General features: G+C 35.6%; 1 protein-coding gene across 5 annotated transcripts in view; it reads right to left on the bottom strand.

The window, feature by feature from the left end:
- Positions 1 to 22121, bottom strand: part of Cp190 (centrosome-associated zinc finger protein CP190) — a 32891-nt gene extending 10770 nt beyond the window's left edge. The window contains exons 1-7 of one of the 5 annotated variants that reach the window (XM_069821251.1): positions 22029 to 22121; positions 8896 to 9088; positions 6902 to 7029; positions 6125 to 6370; positions 3997 to 4080; positions 2580 to 2889; positions 1387 to 1839 (exon numbers count right to left, since the gene is read on the bottom strand). In XM_069821251.1, coding sequence (XP_069677352.1) covers positions 1387 to 1839; positions 2580 to 2889; positions 3997 to 4080; positions 6125 to 6370; positions 6902 to 7029; positions 8896 to 9030 — 1356 coding nt within the window. In that variant the 5' untranslated portion in view covers positions 9031 to 9088; positions 22029 to 22121. The other 4 variants (XM_069821253.1, XM_069821254.1, XM_069821252.1 and 1 more) reach the window with 4 other exon arrangements.
- Between the last annotated feature and the right edge of the window lie 1633 nt (positions 22122 to 23754).

Below are 23754 nucleotides of genomic sequence, written 5' to 3'. Positions count from 1 at the left end.
ATCACCTTTACTTTTTAAACCTTAAACTGGCAAAACTTCATTTCTCACACTAGTTTATTAAACCATGTTGGACTGTAAAGAAAACACACTATCGTAATGTCCATATTTCATATGTTGTATAATATTATAGTATTGTGAAATTTTGGTTAAATTTAATTTTCTTACAATTTTTTTTCTATTGTTCTATTAAAATTATAGCATATAGCCTATTAATCTGTTGTATCCTATAGGATACTTTGTGAACTTAAGTGTTAACTTTGCTCTAGAATATGCCATTAGGAAAGTTCAGAATAACAGACAGGGTTTGGAATTAAACGGGTTACATCAGCTTCTTGTCTATGCGGATGATGTGAATATGTTAGGAGAAAATCCACAAACAATTAGGGAAAACACGGAAATTTTACTTAAAGCAAGTAAAGTGATAGATTTGGAAGTAAATATAAATGACACTCGGGAGGAAATTAAACGCAGAATAAATATAGGAAATGCGTGTTATTATTCGGTTGAGAAGCTCTTATCATCCAGTCTGCTGTCCAAAAATCTGAAAGTTAGAATTTATAAAACAGTTATATTACCGGTTCTTCTGTATGGTTGTGAAACTTGGACTCTCACTCTGAGAGAGGAACATAGGTTAAGGGTGTTTGAGAATAAGGTTCTTAGGAAAATATTTGGGGCTGAGATGGATGAAGTTACAGGAGAATGGAGAAAGTTATACAATGCAGAACTGCTCGCATTGTATTCTTCACCTGACATTAGGAACATTAAATCCAGACATTTGAGATGGGCAGAGCATGTAGCACATAAGGGCGAATGCATAAATGTATATAGAGAGCTAGGAGACCGGAGGGAAAAAGACCTTTGGGGAGGCCGAGACGTAGATGAAAGGATAATATTAAAATAGATTTGAGGGAGGTGGGATATGATGATAGAGAGTGGATTAATCTTGCACAGGATAGAGACCGATGGAGAACTTATGTGAGGGCAGCAATGAACCTTTGGGTTCCTTAAAAGCCATCTGTTAGTAAATAAGCTCCAAATATCTCTTTCCCTCTTTATACCACTTCAGTTTTATAAACTCTCGAGATGAGAGCTTCTAAACACTCCAGCTACTGTTGTAGCAAGTCCTACACCTGCAGAAAGTGTGAAGGGAAGTTTCTTTACTTATTTAACCTGAATACTATTGCTGCAAGCACAGTAAAAATGTGACACACACAATATTCTGTTGTCACTCACTCGTTCTCTACACCCATTCCTTCCATGTCTCTTACCCTTATCTCTTATGCAAGTGGTGGCATTTTGTCTCATCCACCCAGTAGAATCCAAGCTTCTTTGTCAGGTGATAGAAGTGTAGCTGAGTCAGGCTACAGTTTGTAGATAATAACTCACCTTCTTGGATGCTACAGACATTGGTGTGGAAGGCACCGCCTCCTCATGTGAGCCCTGAGGTTTGAGGATAGACTTCTGTGGTGGTAGGATGCTTGGCCGTGCTGGTTCCACTGAAGGTAGTGATGGTAGTGAAATTGACGGAATCTGTTGCTCCTGGTGCTGCTGCTGCTGCTCCTGCTGTTGCAGTAGCAGCTGTTGCTGCAGTGGTGGTAGTGGTGGTGTTGGTGGTTGTGGCTGTTGCAGTTGTTGTTGTTGTTGCTGCTGCTGTGACAGCTCTGCCTCATCAGACATGGCCACACTTTCCAATGACATATCCCCTTCCTCGTCCTCCATGTCATCATCGTCATCCATGTCTGCCACTGCCAAGTCATCATCCACCTCATCACAGTTATCGTCTCCTGTTTCCATCAGGTCTTTGCGTAGTCTGTGCTCCTGCACCAACTCCTTTACAGCCTGCGAATACATCATGCAATCCATTGAAAAGAGGGACATGGAGGGCATTACTAAGTATGCTATTCTCCAGCACATTATAGTTGCATATCTGACAATGATAATTACAGCAATAACAATTACGATCATACAGAACCTGAATAAAGAAACACTCTGCTGATCATTGATCATTATCTTTACTGCAATTATGCTAATACCATTACCCAAAAACGAAAGAATATAAATCTGCCTAACCTGCACACCACTACAGAGAAATTAATGCATGACATCTGCTAATCAGGAAATTTTTTACAGGATAAACAATCTGATAATATATCAGGAGGAGTCATCTAATATCAATCTGGAACCAATCTGAGAAAAAAAGTAGTTTGAATACTTGAGTCAAGTCTTACACCAAATACTATATGTAGGATATGTGACAGGAATAAGTGAAATCAGATATCTTACAGATTATTAAAACATTCACTATCGTATCCATCCATGGTCAAATGGCTTTATTTTGCCCAAGCTACCATATATGACTATAGTCAGATAAGAACTGAAAGTGAGAACAGTAATGACCTCTCTCACTGTCAGCACAATTTCTGATCACACCATAAAGCAATATTAGGGTCTTCCATAAACCAGTGTTTTTAATTTCACAAGTGTATCTATTAGAGTTTAAATGAAAATGTCATTTAAAAAAATACTGCAAAAAGACAAAACGAGAGCAAGAATCAGAGTTCCTGCAGTCATATAGTTACCTGGAGGTCTAAAATCTTTGCTTTCTTAGATGCTGTCTCATCCTGAGAACTGGGACTGCTGGGCATACGCTTCATATTTGTGGCTGTTCGACACACTTCTTCAAACGTGGCCACTCTATGAAAAGTGTCCGCTTTTGGGATTGTTGGTTTATTCACAGAGTATATGAAGGGCTTCACCAGTGGTTTGGTTTCATAGGATAAGTCGTCAAACGAACTGCTGTACGAAGGAGTATCTACATTCTCTTCTGGCCACTCAAAGCGTGTTGGCCGTGGTGACTCATCTATTACTACCGTTGGCATCCTGCTGGAACTGTCAATCATCACTAACTTAGTATATATACTCTTTCAATTAGTCAATAATTATCAATGACAGTATACAAATAATTAAGTTTATTTGTATTAATTACATAATTACAGATGAAGAGTACATCATATACTTCGTTCGAACTAAGACTAATTGAGGAGCGTTTTTGCAAAAGTCGATAGATGCAGAAATCAAGATTTTACAGAAATTATACTAAGCGACAGGATCTACCGAGTTTTGAAAAAAACCTGGAAGGTTTGGTAGTCTCTACATATGGTATGAATCAAGTTTTGGTAAATCTGATTTCATAGATCGATTCCGGAGGTAGAAAACATACGATATCCATATGTAACTCACTACTGAAAATTTCTGCATCTATCGATTTTTGCAAAAACGCTCCTCAATTTGTGATGAATATATAAATTGTTTGTGAGATACTGTGCTACATTCCCACTTTCAATTACCATAATTTGTGGAGGGGGGAGGGGGGAGAGGGGTGTGTTACTTGCCGTCATATCAAATTGGGATTATCAATGTGAAATATTGGTAGGTACGATGAATTCCATAGAATGAAGTAACTGAAGTATCCAGGAAAGCACATTACATTTCATTTTTAATTCTCAAACAGAAATAATACGAGTACATTACTAATATATACCACAGGAGTAACATATTTGACATTCCTAGTCTCTGCTATCATACAGGTATGTTCTTTGGTCCAAACGTGCACCTTTTCTCCCTATGTACCCCTTAAGCTATACTTATGTTATTACATGAGAGAGAAATCTACACCTTGAGAGCATTAATATTTCACTATTTCAACAGAATGATTTTGAAGACAGTTGCAGTGATACCAATTAGTAGGTTTCCTTCCTCTTCAAATGATTAAAGTAGAGTCAATCTTTCAAACATTAACTAGTTTTAAAGAAGGAAAGCAATGACGTTACTATTTGGAAGGAGTTATCATCAGCAGAATATTTTCACAGTTACAAATGAAAACGCGTTTGTTTCCTCACGATTTCTAAGACCTATCTGGAGCATGAGAAAGGGTCAAAAGAAATCTTCTCTCCAAATAAGTTACCACTCACTACATGCTGCTAGTATTCCACATACCTCTCATAGTCACTCACTGATGAAGGCTCATCATAGTATGCAGGAACATTGGCTGGGACATTACGTCTTTTCCATATAGGTAACCTGCAAAGAGAGAAAAACTGCCTGTCAGTATTCAGCAACTAAAAAAGTCTCTGCTGAGATGCCAGTGTGAAGAATTTCTATTGATGTTTTAATTTTTATAACACATAAAACAACCCTACCTCTGAATAAGAGGACTCCACGCAAAATTTAACGGCCATCTACTGCCCACATCAAAAATGAAAGTTTACTGAATACAATGTACTATCACTAATATTTTTAACTATATTCACAGTAACAAATAAAAATAGGAGGCATTACTTTTCAACACGCCCTTGTATTTAAGTTCTAATTTGGGTATTATTCCTGAAAATAAATTGGTGCTTGCAAGCTAATACACATGTAGAATATTTAAGCAGTTTATATGTCTTTCTCACTACTGTAAGATAGTCTGCAGTCCACAGTATCATCAAACAGACCCATATCATGGATGAATATATAATAGGATGCGAAACTGCGGTCAGCACCATCTGACGGAAGGGGGTTCTAATAAAATGATCAGCACCCGACGTTGTGGGTGATGAACATTAGAACTACATGTTGGGTAGATTGCCCAGAGTTCTCTATTTATCCATTCATTCGAGACGAACAGATGATGCTCGAGAAGATAACATGGCAGCCAGAAACTTGATAATGAGTGAACATAAAGTGGTACTAAGTGTGTGTATAAGCAGTGTATGTTAAACAGTGATGTTTATGGACATTGTAAAAATAGTGTTATTTAATGTATTGTAAAGTAATAGTAATATAATAAATTGAAATCTAAATAGTTTTTGCAGACTTTTCCATTGCACTGTACACTAAATACCCAAAGAATACAATCCCAATTATTTAACCTTTTGCTTTACTTTTTTGTCTCTGGTTATATTTTAATTGAGTAGTGTAAAATAGATCGTCTCTTTTATCTTCCTGTTGGCTTCGGTAAGAATTTTCAGTGGAAGATGGTGTAAGAAACAAAAATGTAAATGTTTTATTTTAAATTGGGTTGAGAATATCGATGAGAGTGGGAGGGAAGGAATATTTTCTACATAGTTTAACATTTTCGTCACCAGATGCGCTGCTAAATATACGGAGTAATTAGTTTTTGTTTTCACTACTTGGTGCGCTGATAGATGTAATAAGTTCTCCTCCGTCCAACAGATGGCAGCAAGATCAGTTTCTACATTAGTTCCCCTAGCATGTGTTACGGAAAACTCAGTAATGAGTATTATATTCAGCCATGCCCATATACTGTATTACATACTGCCTCTAGCAGTTCAATTTTCTTTTAATAAACACAGCATGACTATTTCCTGGTGTATTTTTATTTATTTATTTTATTGGGTTATTTTACGACGCTGTATCAACATCTCAGGTTATTTAGCATCTGAATGAAATGAAGATGATAATGCCAGTGAAATGAGTCCGGGGTCCAGCACCGAAAGTTACCCAGCATTTGCTCGTATTGGGTTGAAGGAAAACCCCGGAAAAAACCTCAACCAGGTAACTTACTCCGACCGGGATTCGAACCCGGGCCACCTGGTTTTGCGGCCAGACGCGCTGACCATTACTCCACAGGTGTAGACCTCCTGGTGTATATTGCAAGCCTGAATGCTTCCAATGGATAATGGTACCCTCCTTAGACGCCATGATAAGAGCTCCATGCTTTTATGACCTCGACACTAGAATGAAATGGTGTGGTTAGCACAATGCTCCAACCGCCTCTTATCCCTGAGAAAGATCCAGTGCTCAATCTGACAGAAAGCTGAGTGGACCTTTGTCAATGAGAAAAATCCCACCACCAACCAGGATTGAACCTGGAACCTTCCAGTCCTTAGCCAGTTGCTCTATCAACTGAGCTACCCACCCGCTATTCTCTTAAACTATCTTCGTCTTTACAAACAAGGATGGTTGGTCAAAACTTGTAAGCTTCCATAAATCTAAATATTCTGTAATACAGAACAACAAAGTTGATAATATTCACCATCGAAAGGTCTTTTCTTTGAGCTAATCACACCTTTTTGTAGTATGCTGTACTAGAATATTCATGAGTCTGAACTACACTTACTTGCGACCAGGTAATGTTTCTGGAAGGTCAGGATCGATCTGTTTGGGTGTTATCTTCTTGCCCTGTAAGTTGTATGTGATGGGTATTGCAGATGGTCTCCTCATCAAAGGTTTCACAGGAGTAGATGTGGCAGAGTTCTGTGCATCCAGGAGCTTGGTCAGCACAGTCATGTTCATCTGCTGGGCAGTTGAGTACAGCCGCCTGTGCAGCTCTGTCCGGAACTCCAGTCTGCCCGTGTACATGAAACTGAGTAGCATTCCAACTTAGCCTCTCAATACATTTACAGCCCTAGGTTACTTTGCTTATTGACATTTTATCATAGAAATTAAAGTTTCTTATCCAGCAGATCATTTAATATCTGTGATAAATAAAGCATATATGAGACAGATTTTCTCCTAGTATTTCAGTTTAACTTGTGTCATCTCCATTCTACCACATTATCGCTATACAATTATCTCACTTATTTCGAATAGACTCTGTTAACTGACTTTATTTCCATGTTTATTCAGTTATTTAGTTATAGCAGAGCTCTTATGCTTTCGTAATGTTAGCACACGACAAGGTTGGTAGTCACCATCATACCCTGCCACTCTGGTACTCATCTGATAGCAGAATACAGAATTATTTCAAAAGCCATGGCAAATGGAAGAATCCCTAATATCTGTCTGTGATAAAACCACGTCCCATCTGGACTCAACTTTTTTACCTCCACCACTATTTATTTATTTCCTTGTCTAGTTATTGTTTGTTGCTCACTAATTTCGTTATGTCACGTACTTGATGATTGGTACCACGACATCTGGCTGTAGGTCGCTAGGCATGCGTAAAGTGTCACCAGTAACATAGCCCTGCTTCTCCAGGATCTGGAAGTACTCGGTGCATGCATTGAGCACCAGTCTATGGACCTGAAACACAGAATACCTCAATGAGCACTACAGCTTCACCTATTTTAACAAGAAAATCTAAAAATAAATCTAAGAGCTTTCATTCGAGTAATAACGTCTTACTGAGCGAGGTGGCTCAGGGGTAAAACACTGAACTCAGGATGTCCCGGGTTAAAGAACGGCACTGACAATCTGACCAGGGGTTTTAGTGGTTTCCTCAATCACTAAAATAACTTTAAATTTAGTTATTTAAAAGGTAAATGCCAGATAGTTTCCCATTTCCACTACCGAAGATACAGATAATATGTTGAATGATCTTAATCCTTAATGATAATACATTGTGAACATATCTGCTAGATAGATCAGGTTAAGCACACTGGTCGACAGGTGGCAGCAATCCAATGTATCAACAAAAATGTACAATCTTAAAAAAAAAAAAAATTGTCACACAGATACTTTATAAGTCCCAGAAAGGAGGAAGAGCACATGATCAGAGGACGTGCGACCTGAGTCACAAGAGAAGGACTAGTTGAGGTAATAAAATTAGTTTTGTTTCATTGTATGTCGGATCATGAGCACTGCCTCCTTTCTGGGACTTGTAAAGTATCTGTGCGACAAAACTTTTTTCTAAGACTGCACATCTCTAAACAACAGCTGACAATTGTGAAATAACTTTGAAGTTACAGCAGCTATAAACAAAACCTAAAATTAAAAAAAAAATCATATCAATGTACATTTGGTCAGTAAACATTACACCATATTCACTCCAAAGACAGCATCTGGATTTGTATTAAATCCAATTCTATGAAGATAAGAGAATAGTATATGCCATATTCTTAAAGAAATATTTTTTTCCTACGAAGACATAACTAAAATCCAAAACCACATGAGATTAATTTGCAGATTTTCAAACCAATTCTTTAATTCGAAACCATATGAACAGTACACTGCAAAAAGGGGGATTGTCGTAAATTTGTGAAAAATGAAATGAAGTTCAGCACTATAGTCAAAGGGAGTAGAATATAATACACTTTGTTGCACTGCAAGAAAGATGATAGTTCCAGATCTACAGCGTGTTGTCGAATTGGTATACAATACAAAAAGGGGGAATGTCAAAGTTTAAATTTAATTTCCTGCAAAATGAAATACATTCGACATTCCCCCTTTTTGCAGTGGACTCTTCATATAGGTATATACAGCATGAAGAGTAAAAGGTAAAAGGTAAAGGTATCCCCGTAACATGCCATGAAGGCACTTGGGGGGCATGGAGGTAGAGTCCCATGCTTTCCATGACCTCGGCACTAGAATGAGGTGATGTGGTCGGCACCACACAGTGTGAAGAGTAAGTAATGTTATTAATTTCATGGGGTTATTGTTGTTGTTCTTTAGTCAACTGTCTGAAGACAGATTTGAACTTCGTAAGTAACACCAATAATTCACCATAAACAGTTTTCAATTTTCTTTAGTCAACTGTCTGAAGACAGGTTTGAACTTCGTAAGTAACACCAATAATTCACCATAAATTTTCCATGCATTTCTCCAGCCTTATATCCAAGCTTGAAATAAAAACTTCATGTTCGCATGTTGCTTGAACTGAGTCATTCTGATATTTTTGTAAGTTTTCAATTCGAAATCATATAATTTAAAGCTTAAATTTTTGGTCATAGTTAAGTACTTCGAATTGAAGAGCTTTTATTGTATTTCAATAAATGTGCATCAATTCAGTAACATTTTTAAAAAATGCTTCCCATACACTTCTGTTCTGTATAAACTGATATTAAAAATTATTAGTTACCATAAAAAAAATAATGAGAAATAATACGTGCAATTTACACTGCTCTGTTTATTTCATAAAACACTTTTATACATTCTGCAAAACGATATTACCTTCACTTTCTCATTCGTGCCAAACTGCAAAACGAGATCACACTGCTCACTCTTGGAAAACAGCTGCTGGAGCCTTTGGAGAAAGAATATGCCCCAGTTGTCCACTTTTACTTGCTTGATGGTCCCTTCACTCATACTGATGCTTGCATCCTACATCAAATGCAGAAAACTCGAGGAATGGTGACTCAGAGATCTGAAAACAGAACAACGAATAAGGAAAGAATTTTCTTTGGACTTCCTATATACTACTGTAAAGCTATATGCGTGAAGAAATGCTCCACAAGGCCTTTGAAATAGTACCAATAAGTAGGTGAGGACAAAGACAGACCCAAATTTCGAAATGTAATTTTCAGACATCATTTAATATCAGTGGAAATAATTCTAAGAAATTCCTGTTCAAATCAAATAGCTACTAACTTACTAACATGCTACTAACAAAATACTTCGACAACAACTCTACACCACAGGACCATTTAGTAGATGAGGAAAAAAGGGCATACAACATATATGAGATATATATAGTAGAAGCAAATTTCAAATTCTATAACTTTCGAAGTCAGTTTCGACTCCCATATTATATGCTCTACAAGCGCAAATACATGTACTATTCCTTGAATGTAATGTCATACATGTATCTGCAAAGTGGAACATATTTTGAAAAGAGAAAGTGTCTCATTTTGCCCGGTTTATGCTTACACCGATATTATGTTCATTGGAGACATAGCATATAGAAAACACGTCAATGCACAGTATTTGTAATTTCCAATTATTTCTGTCAGACATTTAAATAAAATACCAGAAAACACTCTAAATTTCAACATAATAATGTACATATTCATTGCTTGATAATTTCCACCAAACAGCTAGAGCATCAGCTTAAAACTACTAGACTGTGTTAAAACTGCTTGCGACAACTGATTTGCTGGCTGTGTGAGTTTGAAAAACTGGCCTAGGCTGGAAAATGGCGTCAATGAAAGAACACTGTCTATATGAGAAATTCTATTGTAGGCTATTTGGTTACTATTTCCCAAGGATGCCTATGCCTAAAAATCTATCCGATTGAAAGCTTCTTAAAATTAAATATTATTACTGTAAAGTAATGCACAAACGTCATTTTATAACTACTTTACGACTCATAATGTAGAAAAATAATATATTAAATCAATAATGAATGATAATATAGAGCAGAGAATTAGGTTTACTACAAATTATTATTATTATTAATAAATTATTATTCACGTGGTGCTTTCATCTCATTTGCAATTTATCACATATTTTCAGAAACCACATTATTGTCGTGATATTGTTTCAAAGATTGTACAGAACGTATCATTCCTGTAGCAAAATAACTAATTTATCCGCATCGAGCTCCATTATGAATAATGTGTACTACACAATAATAGTATTCGTAGACAGTGAAAGTATGCAATTATAGCCACTGCTAACGCATGTGCAGTACACTGCAGCTATCAGACTGTCTCCTCAAGACGAACTTCAAGCAGTCATTCGATGTTGTCTCTCCGTGTCTCCTCGTGTATGTTCGCAACTGTCGCACAGCCGCGTCTGATTCTGTGTGCACCACATAATAAGAAATCAGTATGAGACAAGTACAAAATGTCGCGTCACATCACATCTGATTCTGTGTGCAACTGGCCTAATGGTACCTATAAGAAACCAAATTGCTGATATGTACAGAAGATACAGCTGTTTCAAAATGGGAACTTACTTTTGAATAACCTTATACTTCATTATGGGGAATAATAAAGAAAAAAAAAAAAAAAGGAGAAATATTCAGTGCCCAGTTTCAGTGTGATTCGGGTTCAACCAATTGGAAAAACATTTGTGCCTCACCATTTGAAGAGTTAGAAAATGTTATAATGAAATTCATTGTAAATTATAATTGTAGGCCTAATTAAATGATTATGCTGTTTGGTACATAACACACATGTTAGTACTACTTATTTTATCCTTTCTTCCCATTTTATGTAAACCCCCTTTTAAGGAAAACCCTTACTTAAAGGGAAAAAAAAATCCCCCCAGAGATTCGTTAAAAACGGGTTCTACTGTATGATTATGATTATGATTTTATTATTATTATTATTATTATTATTATTATTATTATTATTATTATTATTATTATTATTATTATTATAGCGAGCTTATGTGAGGGCAGCAATGAACCTGCGGGTTCTTTAAAAGCCATTTGTAAGTAAGTTGTAAGTAATTATTATTATATACATTTATTTCTAGTTTTCATTCAGAATTTTTAGTCTTTCTCTTGTCAAAAGTTGTGAAGGGATAGAGACAGGTCTACTTCTCAGTTTTAAAAACATTTATTATGCACCAATAAACTACTGAAACAAGTTCTTGAAAGTTTGAAAAGGGAAGAATTTGTTTAACCTCATTATTAAAGAATGATATTATACTTTGAATTACAAAATATGAGGAATAGTCACAATGCACAGACATCTATTTTATGTAAATGTATGCCAATTTAATTAAATTGATATATTTACCTGCAGTGTACAATGTATAAATAATGAAGTCAAATGGCGTACTTTTCAGATTATAAGAATCCCTTTTGTGTGAAGCCAGAAGAACTGAAGTTCATCTTTTTTATTTGAGAGCATAGGCTATTAATAACTTACGAACGTCTTTTGAATAACAGTTCAATAAAATAGACCATGAACAGTAACATTATTTGCTACATAATGAAAGAACTAAATTGTTATTACGAAATAGCCTATGTAAACATATGAGAAAAAGTGTCATCTTCGTGACACTCATTTCTTAGATTTATTTCAGAACTAGACAAGCATTTTCCTCATTATCTCAATTTTTTTTTTAGAGAGCTATCTATAGTTTCAACAGAACTTGTTTATAAATATTGTAAAGTGTCAATATATAAGCTTTCCTTTATTTTTTGTCTGCTACTTTGTAGGTGAAAAAGTAATAACATGTTCGAATTAAGGGTTTTTAAAATTAAAACAGGGGAGCCAGATAGCTCAGTTGGTAGAACAACTGGCTACAGACTGTTAGGTCCAGGAGTTTAGTTGGTAGAGCAACTGGCTACAGACTGTTAGGTCCAGGAGCTCAGTTGGTAGAGCAACTGGCTACACATTGTTAGATTCAGGGTTCAATCCGAATCTTAGCAGGAATTTTTCCATTGCCAAACTTTCAAAACAGCCTCGGACTACACTCTATCTCTTGTCAAAGTGAATACCGTACCTGGTCTTTCCTGGGATAAAAGGTAATAAGAACGTGATGTTGGCCACTCCACCTCATTCTAGTGCAAGGTCATGGGAGCATAGAGCTCTAATTCCATAACTCCATGCGCCTTAATGGCATGTAAAAGGGGCAGTAACTAATTTAATCTGGAATTACAATTGAATAGCTAAAAAAATTCCAATCTTAATAAACAGACGAAAAAATGAAAATCTACAGAAGAAATTAAGGTGTCCCCTTTAGGCAATGTTAAGAAGCTTGAAGAGCATGCTTTCATGACCTTGGCAGCAGAATGACGTGGTGTGATGAGCACCACACTGCGACCACCATTCTAACCTGAGGAAAGGCCCAGTACTCAATTTGACAAGGCTGAGTGGCTCCTGAGACCATTCTGGAAGTTTAGCAATTAGAAGATCCCCGCCATCACCTGGATTGAACCCAGGACCTTCCATCCATAGCCACTTACTTACTGGCTTTTAAGGAACCCGGAGGTTCATTGCCGCCCTCACATAAGCCCGCCATTGGTCCCTATTCTGAGCAAGATTAATCCAGTCTCTACCATCATATCCCACCTCCCTCAAATCCATTTTAATATTATCTTCCTATCTACCTCTCGGTCTCCCCAAAGGTCTTTTCCCCTCTGGCCTCCCAACTAACACTCTATATGCATTTCTGGATTCGCCCATACATGCTACATGCCCTGCCCATCTCAAACGTCTGGGTTTAATGTTCCTAATTACAATGCGTGTAGCTCTGCGCAGTGTAACTTTCTCCATTCTCCTGTAACTTCATCCCTCTTAGCCCCATAGCCATAGCCACTTCCTCTACAAAAAGACCTACATCTATGGAAGGGCTGGATATATAAAGTAAGAATGATGACGTATACTGCAGCACAGAATTGAAAAACAATGATTGAAACAACAGATGTAGGCCTAAATAAAAAACAGTTATTGAAAAGTAGTTAATATTATCATCTATTCTCATATATATGGGTACATATACACAGTAGACTACATATTATTATTATTATTATTATTATTATTATTATTATTATTATTATTATATGTTAATAGCATGTGGGAAAATATCAGAGATAGTATCAAAATTGCAGCTGAGCAGAGCATAGGTTATTATGAAACTAAGAAAAAGAAACCGTGGTTTGATGAAGCTTGTTGCATGGTAGTAGAAAGAAGGAAACAGGCAAAATTGAAATTCTCACAGGATCCAGTTGAGGAGAAGAGAGATAATTATTTCAATGAAAGACGGGAAGCAAGTCGTACACTTAGGAATAAAAAGAGAGGTTACTTCAAGGAAAAACTGAATGAGGTAGAAACAAATAGTAAGAATAAAAACATTCGAGATTTATATAAGGGTATAAAGGAATTTAAGAACGGATATCAGCTAAGGGTAAATATGATCAAGGATGAGAATGGTGACTTGCTTGCAGACTCTCCATCAATCCTAAACACATGGAAAAACTACATTGCGCAACTACTAAATGTACATAGGCCAAATAGAAATGATCGGGATGAAATTGAAATACAAACTGCTGAGCCATTTATACCCGAACCCACGCTTTCTGAAGTCGAAATTGCGATAGAAAATCTGAAAAAGTACAAGTCTCCAGGTATCGATCAAATTCCAGCAGAATTAATACAAGAGGGTGGAAGTGCATTATATAGCGAAATTTATAAACTTGTACTTGCTATTTGGGAAAAGGAAATTGTACCAGAACAATGGAAGGAGTCCATAATTGTACCTATTTTTAAAAAGGGGGACAAAACAAACTATGGTAACTTTCGAGGAGTATCACTTTTCTTGACGTCGTACAAAATTTTGTCCAATATTCTTTTGAGAAGATTAACTCCGTACGTAGGTGAAATTATTGGGTATCATCAGTGTGGTTTTCGGCGTAATAGATCGACTATTGATCAGATTTTTTGTATTCGACAGATAATGGAGAAAAAATGGGAGTACTTATAAGGGTACAGTGCATCAGTTATTCATAGATTTCAAAAAGGCATATGACTCGGTTAAGAGGGAAGTATTATATGATATTCTTATTGAATTTGGTATTCCCAAGAAACCAGTTCGATTAATTAAAATGTGTCTTAGTGAAAATTATAGCAGAGTCCGTATAGGCCAGTTTCTATCTGATGCTTTTCCAATTCACTGCGGGCTAAAGCAGGGAGATGCACTATCACCTTTACTTTTTAACTTCGCTCTAGAATATGCCATTAGGAAAGTTCAGGATAACACAGAGGGTTTGGAATTGAACGGGTTACATCAGCTTCTTGTCTATGCAGATGACGTGAATATGTTAAGAGAAAATCCACAAACGATTAAGGAAAACGCGGAAATTCTACTTGAAGCAAGTAAAGAGATAGGGTTGGAAGTAAATCCCGAAAAGACTAAGTATATGATTATGTCTCGTGATCAGAATATTGTACGAAATGGAACTATAGAAGTTGGAGCTTTATACTTCGAAGAGGTGGAAAAATTCAAATATCTTGGAGCAACAGTAACAAATATAAATAACACTCGGGAGGAAATTAAACGCAAAATAAATATGGGAAATGCGTGTTATTCGGTTGAGAAGCTCTTATCATCCAGTCTGCTGTCCAAAAATCTGAAAGTTAGAATTTATAAAACAGTTATATTACCATATTACCGGTTGTTCTGTATGGTTGTGAAACTTGGACTCTCACTCTGAGAGAGGAACATAGGTTAAGGGTGTTTGAGAATAAGGTGCTTAGGAAAATATTTGGGGCTAAGCAGGATGAAGTTACAGGAGAATGGAGAAAGTTGCACAACACAGAACTGCACGCATTATATTCTTCACCTGACATAATTAGGAACATTAAATCCAGACATTTGAGATGGGCAGGGCATGTAGCACGTATGGGCAAATCCAGAAATGCATATAGAGAGTTAGTTGGGAGACTGGAGGGAAAAAGACCTTTAGGGAGGCCGAGACGTAGATGGGAGGATAATATTAAAAAAGGATTTGAGGGAGGTGGGGTATGATGATAGAGACTGGATTAATCTTGCACAGGATAGGGACCGATGGCGGGCTTATGTGAGGGCGGCAATGAACCTTCGGGTTCCTTAAAAGCCATTTGTAAGTAAGTAAGTATTATTATTATTATTATTATTATTATTATTATTATTATTATTATTATTACTACTACTACTACTACTACTACTACTATTATTATAATTATTGTTATTATATTATTATTATTACTGTGTTATGTTTTACAGTGAATCAATTATAGTGATTCACCAACTTAACGGAGTTGAATAAATATTCATTCATTCATTCATTCATAGTGTTCTGCCCAAGGGCAGGTCTTTCACTATAAATCCAGCATTCTCCAGTCTTCCCTATTTTGTGTCTTCCTCTTTGTCTCCTTATATGATCCATATATTTTCATGTCGTCTGTCATCTGATATCTTCTTCTGCCCCAAACTCTTCTCCCGTTCACAATTCCTTCCAGTGCATCCTTCAGAATGCAGTTTCTTCTCAGTCAGTGACCCAGCCAATCCCTTTTCTTCTTCTTGATCAGTTTCAGCATCATTCTTTCTTCAACCATTCTTTCCAACACAGCTTCGTTTCTTATTCTGTCTGTCCTCTTCACAAGTTCCATTCTTCTCCATATCCACATTTCAAATGCTTCTATTTGCTTCTCTTCACTTCGTCGTAATGTCCATGTTTCTGCCTTGAGTAAATATGATAAAAAAATAATGTAATGAATTTCTCGCAATGTACAGTATACAGAATAGAAGTTCGATTTTCAGAAGAACCTTGTACATTTATTTTTGTAAGGAAGTACAATCAATTAGGCTAACTTTTTATCAGGGAGTAGGTTTGTATTAATTCTTATTTTGTTTCAAAGGAATATAATTTAGTCTATTTATAACATTTTTGTACAAGTGAAAAGTTCAGTATTTACTTATATAACTGTGAATATAGTTGAATCCTGTCAATTGGGTCACTGATTAATCAGGGCAGCCATATATTTGGGGTGACTCTTGATGAATGGAAACAAATTAATAATATAACGCTGATTTGCTCAACCTATTTGGACCACTGCACTGCTTAAACTAGACAGTGGATGTAAGCGAACAGGGAATTTTTAGTGCATGCAAGCACAATTTAACATCAACAGCAGCAAAAAATAAGCTGCAAAACCAATCAGAACTGCTTTCCCTTCTATTATTTCAATAATACAGATACGATCTGTAGGCCCTAGTGAAAATGAAAATATATCATAACTGCTACCCTTTAAAAACTACAAAGAGTCGACCTCGGTAGCGCAGTTGGTATAGCGCTGGCCTTCTGTGCTTGAGGTTGCGAGTTCGATCCCAGCCCAGGTCGATGGCATTTAAGTGTGCTTAAATCACAGTAGATATCAGTAGATTTACTGACGTGTAAAAGAACTCCTGTGGGACAAAATTCCAGCACACCGGCGATGCTGAAATAACCTCGGCAGTTGCGTCGTTAAATAAGCCATAATTAACAAAAAAAAAAAAAAAAAAAAAACTACGAAGAGTTCTTCGGCAATGACAACAATCTTCAATGCCACAATGAAAACGAAAATGTTTATGATTTTCTTTAAATGATTTCATGACCCTTTACAAATGGCTATGGTTATCTAGCATCTGAGTAAACTGAAGATAATAATGCCAGTGAAATGAATCAAGGGTCAAGCACCAATAGTTACCCAACATTTCCTCTTATGGATTGATGGAAAACCCCAGAAAAACATCTACCAGGTAACATGTCCCAACTGGGCCCACAATTTCTCAGTCCAATCCGCAGACCACTATTCCACACAGTGGACTAAATTTTTATGAAATACGTAATTATTGAAAAAACTACAGCAAAACAAGAGAGGAAGTTACAATAAGGGTATTCTTGACTAATCATAATATGAGGAAGTATATTACTCAACTGCAGAGCTAATTTATGCAGGAAGGTAACGAAAGCAGCCCTTTATCTGTGCTAATTTTGTTCAAGTGCAGTCTATTAAAAGAATGCATTATCAGAGTACACTAGATACAGTTCTACACAATAGGCATTAAGAACTGCATGCTTATTTGATTGGTGTACTACAGTCATTGCCAAACTTTCAGAACGGCCCCGAGGTTCATTCAGCCTCCTATCAAATTGAGAACCGGGTCTTTCCCAGGAGTAAAAGGCGGTCAGAGCATGGTGCCGACCACACCACTTCATTCTAATGCCGAGGTCATGGAAAGCATGGCATGTTACGGGGATACCTTTACCTTTTTACTAGTCTATGTGGAGCATGCAGTAGGATCGCAGTTAAGGAATAATGCTGAAAGCCGGAAGATCATGAGTTCGATTCCCGATTGATCTAACCCTTCCACCCACACTATGACCCTGGGGTCTATTCAGTCTCTAACAAAAATGAGTATCAGGGACATTTCCTTGAGGGTAAAGGCAGCGCACATGTAGGACTGTCATCCCTACTGCCATTAAATGCTGATTGTCTGAAAAGGTGGGAGCCTTAAAACCTCTTGCCATCCTCTGGGCCGATTTGACCTGTTATGGTGTTGGCTTTACCTATTACTATAGTATATGTACATTACATTGCATTAAAACTAATTTGCATCATTGTAAACAATTTTTTTTAATATTTGTACAAAAATTAATTTAAATAAATCTGTATGTGTATTACTGTTCAGTAAATCGTAAATGTTTTGTTTCTTATCTCTCATAATATTTTCTGCCGACTATTCACCCATCCTCCCCCCCCCCCCCAAATGAATATGTGATCTGTTACATTTTAGCGGATTGGACTAGGCTGACCAGATGTCCCCGATTTCTGGGGAGTTTTGAGTTGCTGTCCCCGGTGAGCAAATGTCTCCTTTTTTGTTCCTGGAAATTAATTTTGTCCCCAGAAGTTTTGGTTTTGTTTCAATAACATTTTACACGTGATGGAACTGCTGCGATTCATGCACATTTCTGAACGGTTATCAGTATGAGACAGAAGAACTAGTGAGCACAGTATGAGATATTCTGGACTCTTTGAGAAGAACATAGCATCTTTCTTCTTGGTCATCTTAGCATTCACGTTGCGTGGAAACGTTAGAACTGCTGCAGTGTCCATTTTTAAATAGTTAAAGAAATGAGGAATTTTGTGAAAAACCAACAGGTGAAAAATGATATGATGTTTTTCAACATTACAAAAAAAAAATAATAATGTCATTAATCACGTGTCTTTCAGGTAGTAATTCATCAGTTGAAAAAAAAAAACTTCTCTCCACAATGAACTCAATCTGAACTGATGAAAAGTCAAGAATGAAATTTGAAACAGTTAACACTATGTAACAAGTGAAAACAAACTTTAATTTCTCATGTGACGAACTTAGTGTGAAGCTGTATGGGAATCAACAGATCTTTAAAAAGATATAGGTCTTCAGACAAGTATTTGTAAAATGTGTGTGTTAGAGTTCAGTGTGAACAATAATATGGTGAAAGACTTCCATGCATGCGTCAGTACTGAAATCGAATTCTTAGTGCTATAATTATTATGTTTGATTTACGTGTGTTTATGCATTTAATTCAAAAAGTTAAGGTACTCTACAGACTTTGTGTGCAAAGTTCTATCATTATATCTAATGAAGTGACTAAAATGATAAAACACTGCAAATACCATATGTATGCTGACGACTTGCAAATTTATTTGCATTTCCACCCTGACGAGACTAGCGACGCAGTAAATAAAATAAACGAAGACTTAAATTCGATTTCACTGTGGGCACACAAATTTGGATTAAGGTTAAATCCAGAGAAATCGCAAGCAATCGTAATGGGACATAATCGTCTACGAAGTACTCTTGATAGTGGTATTATACCACATATAATATTGAATGGGATTATTGTTAAATACAGTGAAACAGCTAAAAATCTTGGCATTTTTATGGATAGCAATCTAAATTGGAATACTCAAGTAACACACACTTGCAAAAAAATATTTTCTCAACTTCACTCTTTGTTTCATATGAAAGAATTTCTACCACTTAGTCTAAAAAAGAATCTTATTCAGATGCTTGAAATGCCCCATTTTGATTATTGCGATTCCTTACTAACTAATGTAAGTTCACTCTTAGCTGAGAGACTAAAACGTGTTCATAATGTGTGTATGATTCATCTGCAATACTCGTAAATTTGACCATATAACACCTTCCCTCCAGTTACTTTCATGGGTGCGTCTGAAGGAACGAAGAACAATACATTCACTGTCTCTTCTATTTAGAATCATGCATACTTCTACTCCGAATTATCTTTTATCGCACTTTCAATTTCTTACAACTCTTCGAAACCGGCATCAAGCACTTCTTTCTATCCCTCATCATAGGACGTCTCTATACTCATCCTCCTACACTGTAGAAATACCATGTCTCTGGAATTCGTTACCTAGTGATGTTAGGGACTGCCGGACTTTATCACAATTCAAAATTAAATTGGAAAATTTTGTCTTGTTTAATGCTCTTTAGGTATTGCTAGAAGTGTTGAGTTGTATTTTTTACTCTAGATTAAAATCGCAAGTTTCTTGTTTATGTTAGTTAATTAGGATACAATTAATTATACGGTACTTAATCACTCATTTAAAGTTTGTGTGACTGCAACCTGTGTACATTTTTGTGTGACTTTACTTTGTTTATAGTGTTTTTTTTCTTCCTTTTTATTTCTGTTATTGTATTTGTATTTCTGGTGGTGTGGAAGAGAAGGCCTGATGGCCTTAACTACACCAGAATAAATAAATAAATAAATGTTACATGTATTTTCTACAACATTTTAATGGAGACCGACTAGGAAAGCGTTTGTGGTTTTTCTTGAAATTGCTGATGTTCTCTGCTGGACCATAAAAAATCTAGTCAGCCTACACTGGACAAAACTTTGCATAATTATTGGGCCAGACGCTAAATTGAGTCAAGGTATACAAGAACCAATGTAGACCAATTAACTGGAACTAGACCTAACTAACTTATACATGGAATATCAGACAATTGAAATTATATTTGGAAGTACTCCTGAATGGTAAAAAGTTACCACAATTGACTGCAGTTCTCAAAAAATTACCTCCTCAAGCTACAAATACTATTCTTTGTCAATGAGAAGATATGACAATAATGGACCAATAGTAATTCTTATAGCTGCGCCAGCAGATAGTAATCTCATAGGATGTGCTGCAAATTGAACTGCAGACTTTCTGAGAGTGACCATCAAGTAGCTGAGTCACGACTGGGCTTACATTTGTTACCATATTTGTTCACGACAAAGTATTCTCCAAATTCTCGCATTTATTCTAGCAATATTTATTCTCCAACTGCTCCATCAATATTTGTATGCCATAATATAAGTTTTTCATACCACATTCTTCACAACTCAGCAGGATTAACAAGTTACATTACAACGAACGATTGGGAATGTTAAACCAATCTTATATTGAAAAGTAAATCAATTTTGAAACCTCACAGTTCGCGAAATTTGTCTTATTTTTTTTTACTTATTTAACAACGCTGTATCAACTACGAGGTTATTTAGCGTCGACCTTAGGTTTAGCTACTATTAATTAGGGCTATGTTTTGACTATACAGGTCGTAATATCGCCACGCCCAACATCGTTGGAACAGAAGCAAAATAAATATCACATTAATTTTGACCGATTAAGAATGATTAAATAGCTTTGGGTTCTTTATCTCACAGCTTCCAACACATTAAAGTTATAGACAATATTAATTATTACTTCCTATGACATTCTGTAGCAAAACTGGTAATGACAGTACGGTACCTCTGAATTTATTTTCAAGACTCGTTCTAACAAGTTATAATTCAGCATATAGTGTCAGGACTTCCATAATGTAAACAATCCCTATCTCGTACACTGTTCAAGTGATAGAAACACACACCAACATGCAACAAACAGATACATAGATACATAAATAACTCACGTCCACAAGCAAAAGTAATACACATATCACCTGAAAAATATATTCCAGATATTCTAGCCTAGCCTAACCTAACCTAACCCACCTGGCCTCTTTGCTTTATAAATACATTATCATACTTATAATACAAAAGTACCGCAAGGAAAATTAAAATAAAAAATACATGTAATGTTATCACGATTTCATGATCCGAGACTTCTTATTTTAATTACTATAGACCTATAGGCTAGTCTACTAGACCTATAAAAAAATATACTGCAAAAACTTCAATATTAAAATCTCACTTTCACAAACCTGAATAATGTTTCCATATGCGTGCCTTTCAAAAGTAGCATGTTAAATTTGTAAACAAATGCACAGTATAAAATTACTCTGTCTAACGTCAAAACATTATACTTATAAAAACAGTGCTCGTAGTTAAACCAATCCATGTCAGTTAGGTATACAGATCAATCACTGGGTAATGAAAATTTTAAAACATAATCTGTAGCGTTTACTATCATCTATCGGTAGTTTGAAAGTTTTCAAACCCCAAATAATCTCACGTATAAGTTACACGTACTGTGTTTCTTGAAAGACGTCGTTACATCGTGCCATTTGAGGGTTGGCAACCCCCCCACCCCACCATCTTGATACATGAAGGATGTAACATTACAATGCTTCCTGCGACCGGTCTGAGAAACACTTTATTTACGTAACTATTTTACATGGCTCTCAATATGATAAATCGGGTAACCACCCCAATTGACATAAATCTATCAGGTGCATTATCGTGGCATGCAAGGTCATTCACAGCCCCTTCCGAAGATTATAAACATAAGTCATCCAAACAAACACATTGCTACAAATTGTATTTCTTCCTTACATATAATTTGTCAAACTTATACAAATGTCGCATTTGTGTAGCCTAATTCAAATATACAGACCAAACTGAGAAAGCTTCAAATATCTGACCCAGCTCCATCTCTTAGCTCAACCTCGATTGCCAACAAGATATTGAACATCTTAGTTCCTAAAGCTACGCATGGATAGCGGCACAAATAGCAATGGCGCGAAAATTCAATGTTGTTTGAATTCAAAACATCTGTAAAGAAATATTGAGTCAAGTGTATAATTGGACGAAAAAGGTGAAAAATGATTACCAATAAAAATTTAAATTTAGTCCAAGTGATCTTAGTTCATATCTCATTTCAGAGTTCTATAACTTGAACTAATTCCATCATTGAAGCATCCCTATAATAAACTGCAGGTAAATTAAACTATTACATGTATTAATAGGCATATAATGTAGCTTCACTGGTCAGATTTAGTCTTTAGCAACCATTAACAAAATATTAGAAGTATGCATCAATATTAAATTAACTACAATGCCCAACTTTTCTTCGGTAAGTCAGTTTCAGACTTCGCTAAACAGTTAAATTTTCTACAAATTACAACAAAATTATGTAATTATTATTTTGCAACCCTTCTGACAGCTACAGAATTCAGTTCAAAAATAAACAACAGAGAATCCATGAAAAATATCTTACACAAATTTTGCATAATTCGTATATACAAATACCGCCTTCAGCCAAGAATTGAATACAACTTGTACAATATAAATTTCAAAATTAAATATTAACATACACTTTATTTGGAATCAATATATTAAAACATATAACTCTAGTCTTATATTTCTTTTAAAATTTCTGTTATTTTAAATGCCCCATTATTTCAAATATTACAATGAAATGTATCAAGTATTTCATTTTTCTTCATCATATTGTAAGAAATCAATAGTGCCAGCTACACTCAAGATTTCAGAACAGGTATTTTCAATATTTTAAATTTATTTCTTCCACAATATTCGCAAATTGACATGGAAATCGTTAGTCACGCAAGGAAATGATATGTCGATATTCATTTCGAGAGTTGCACATGCGCAGTATAGACATCTTTATTAAAGTTCACATCAATTCTCGAGATAAGTGCAATGATATCACAAAAATTAAAAATTCTCTCAGAACTTTTAAAAATAACTGAAGTACATTTATAAATCATAACAGGGCATATATAGCTACAGTATTAATTATTAAACTTACATACATTGTCTGAAGTTGGAACTATTTTTTGTCTCAGAACATAGACAGATATGAGTTATAATTTCTGCCATCTGGTGGTAAACATATAAGTTGTCTGGAAATCCATTCTATTCTCTTTGAATATAACGACAATACTTATCGCAAATAATGTTGTCACTGTAGATAGCGTCAGATACTGTACATGCTGTATTGTAGCTAATCATACAATATACAGTATTGTGTGCAAGAGAGCATTGTTGTCTAGTGAAATCTGGTACCAAAATAATATGTGATAAATTTAATCATTAAGACGTATAAATTGAGTTTGGGTTTTGTTGTTTTAATAAGTGTATCTTTAATTGTTCGATTGTTAAACTAGTTTCTTGAGAATTATTCTTTTATATATAGGGCTTCTACAAAGATCTTTTCGAGTTCGAACATATTTAATTTACGTTCCATGAATCTGAGATGTATGAAAATAGTACCAATGGAAAGAGAAACTAAAAAAGTTTAATTCCTTACATTAAAGATATTCAGTGATCATTATTGTGGTTAATTTCGTGATCTTTATTGTAGTTCTTGTCACAGCTCA

Source organism: Periplaneta americana, chromosome 3, assembly GCF_040183065.1.
Source record: "Periplaneta americana isolate PAMFEO1 chromosome 3, P.americana_PAMFEO1_priV1, whole genome shotgun sequence".
Lineage (NCBI taxonomy): Eukaryota > Metazoa > Arthropoda > Insecta > Blattodea > Blattidae > Periplaneta > Periplaneta americana.
This window is presented reverse-complemented; position numbering and strand designations above follow the sequence as displayed.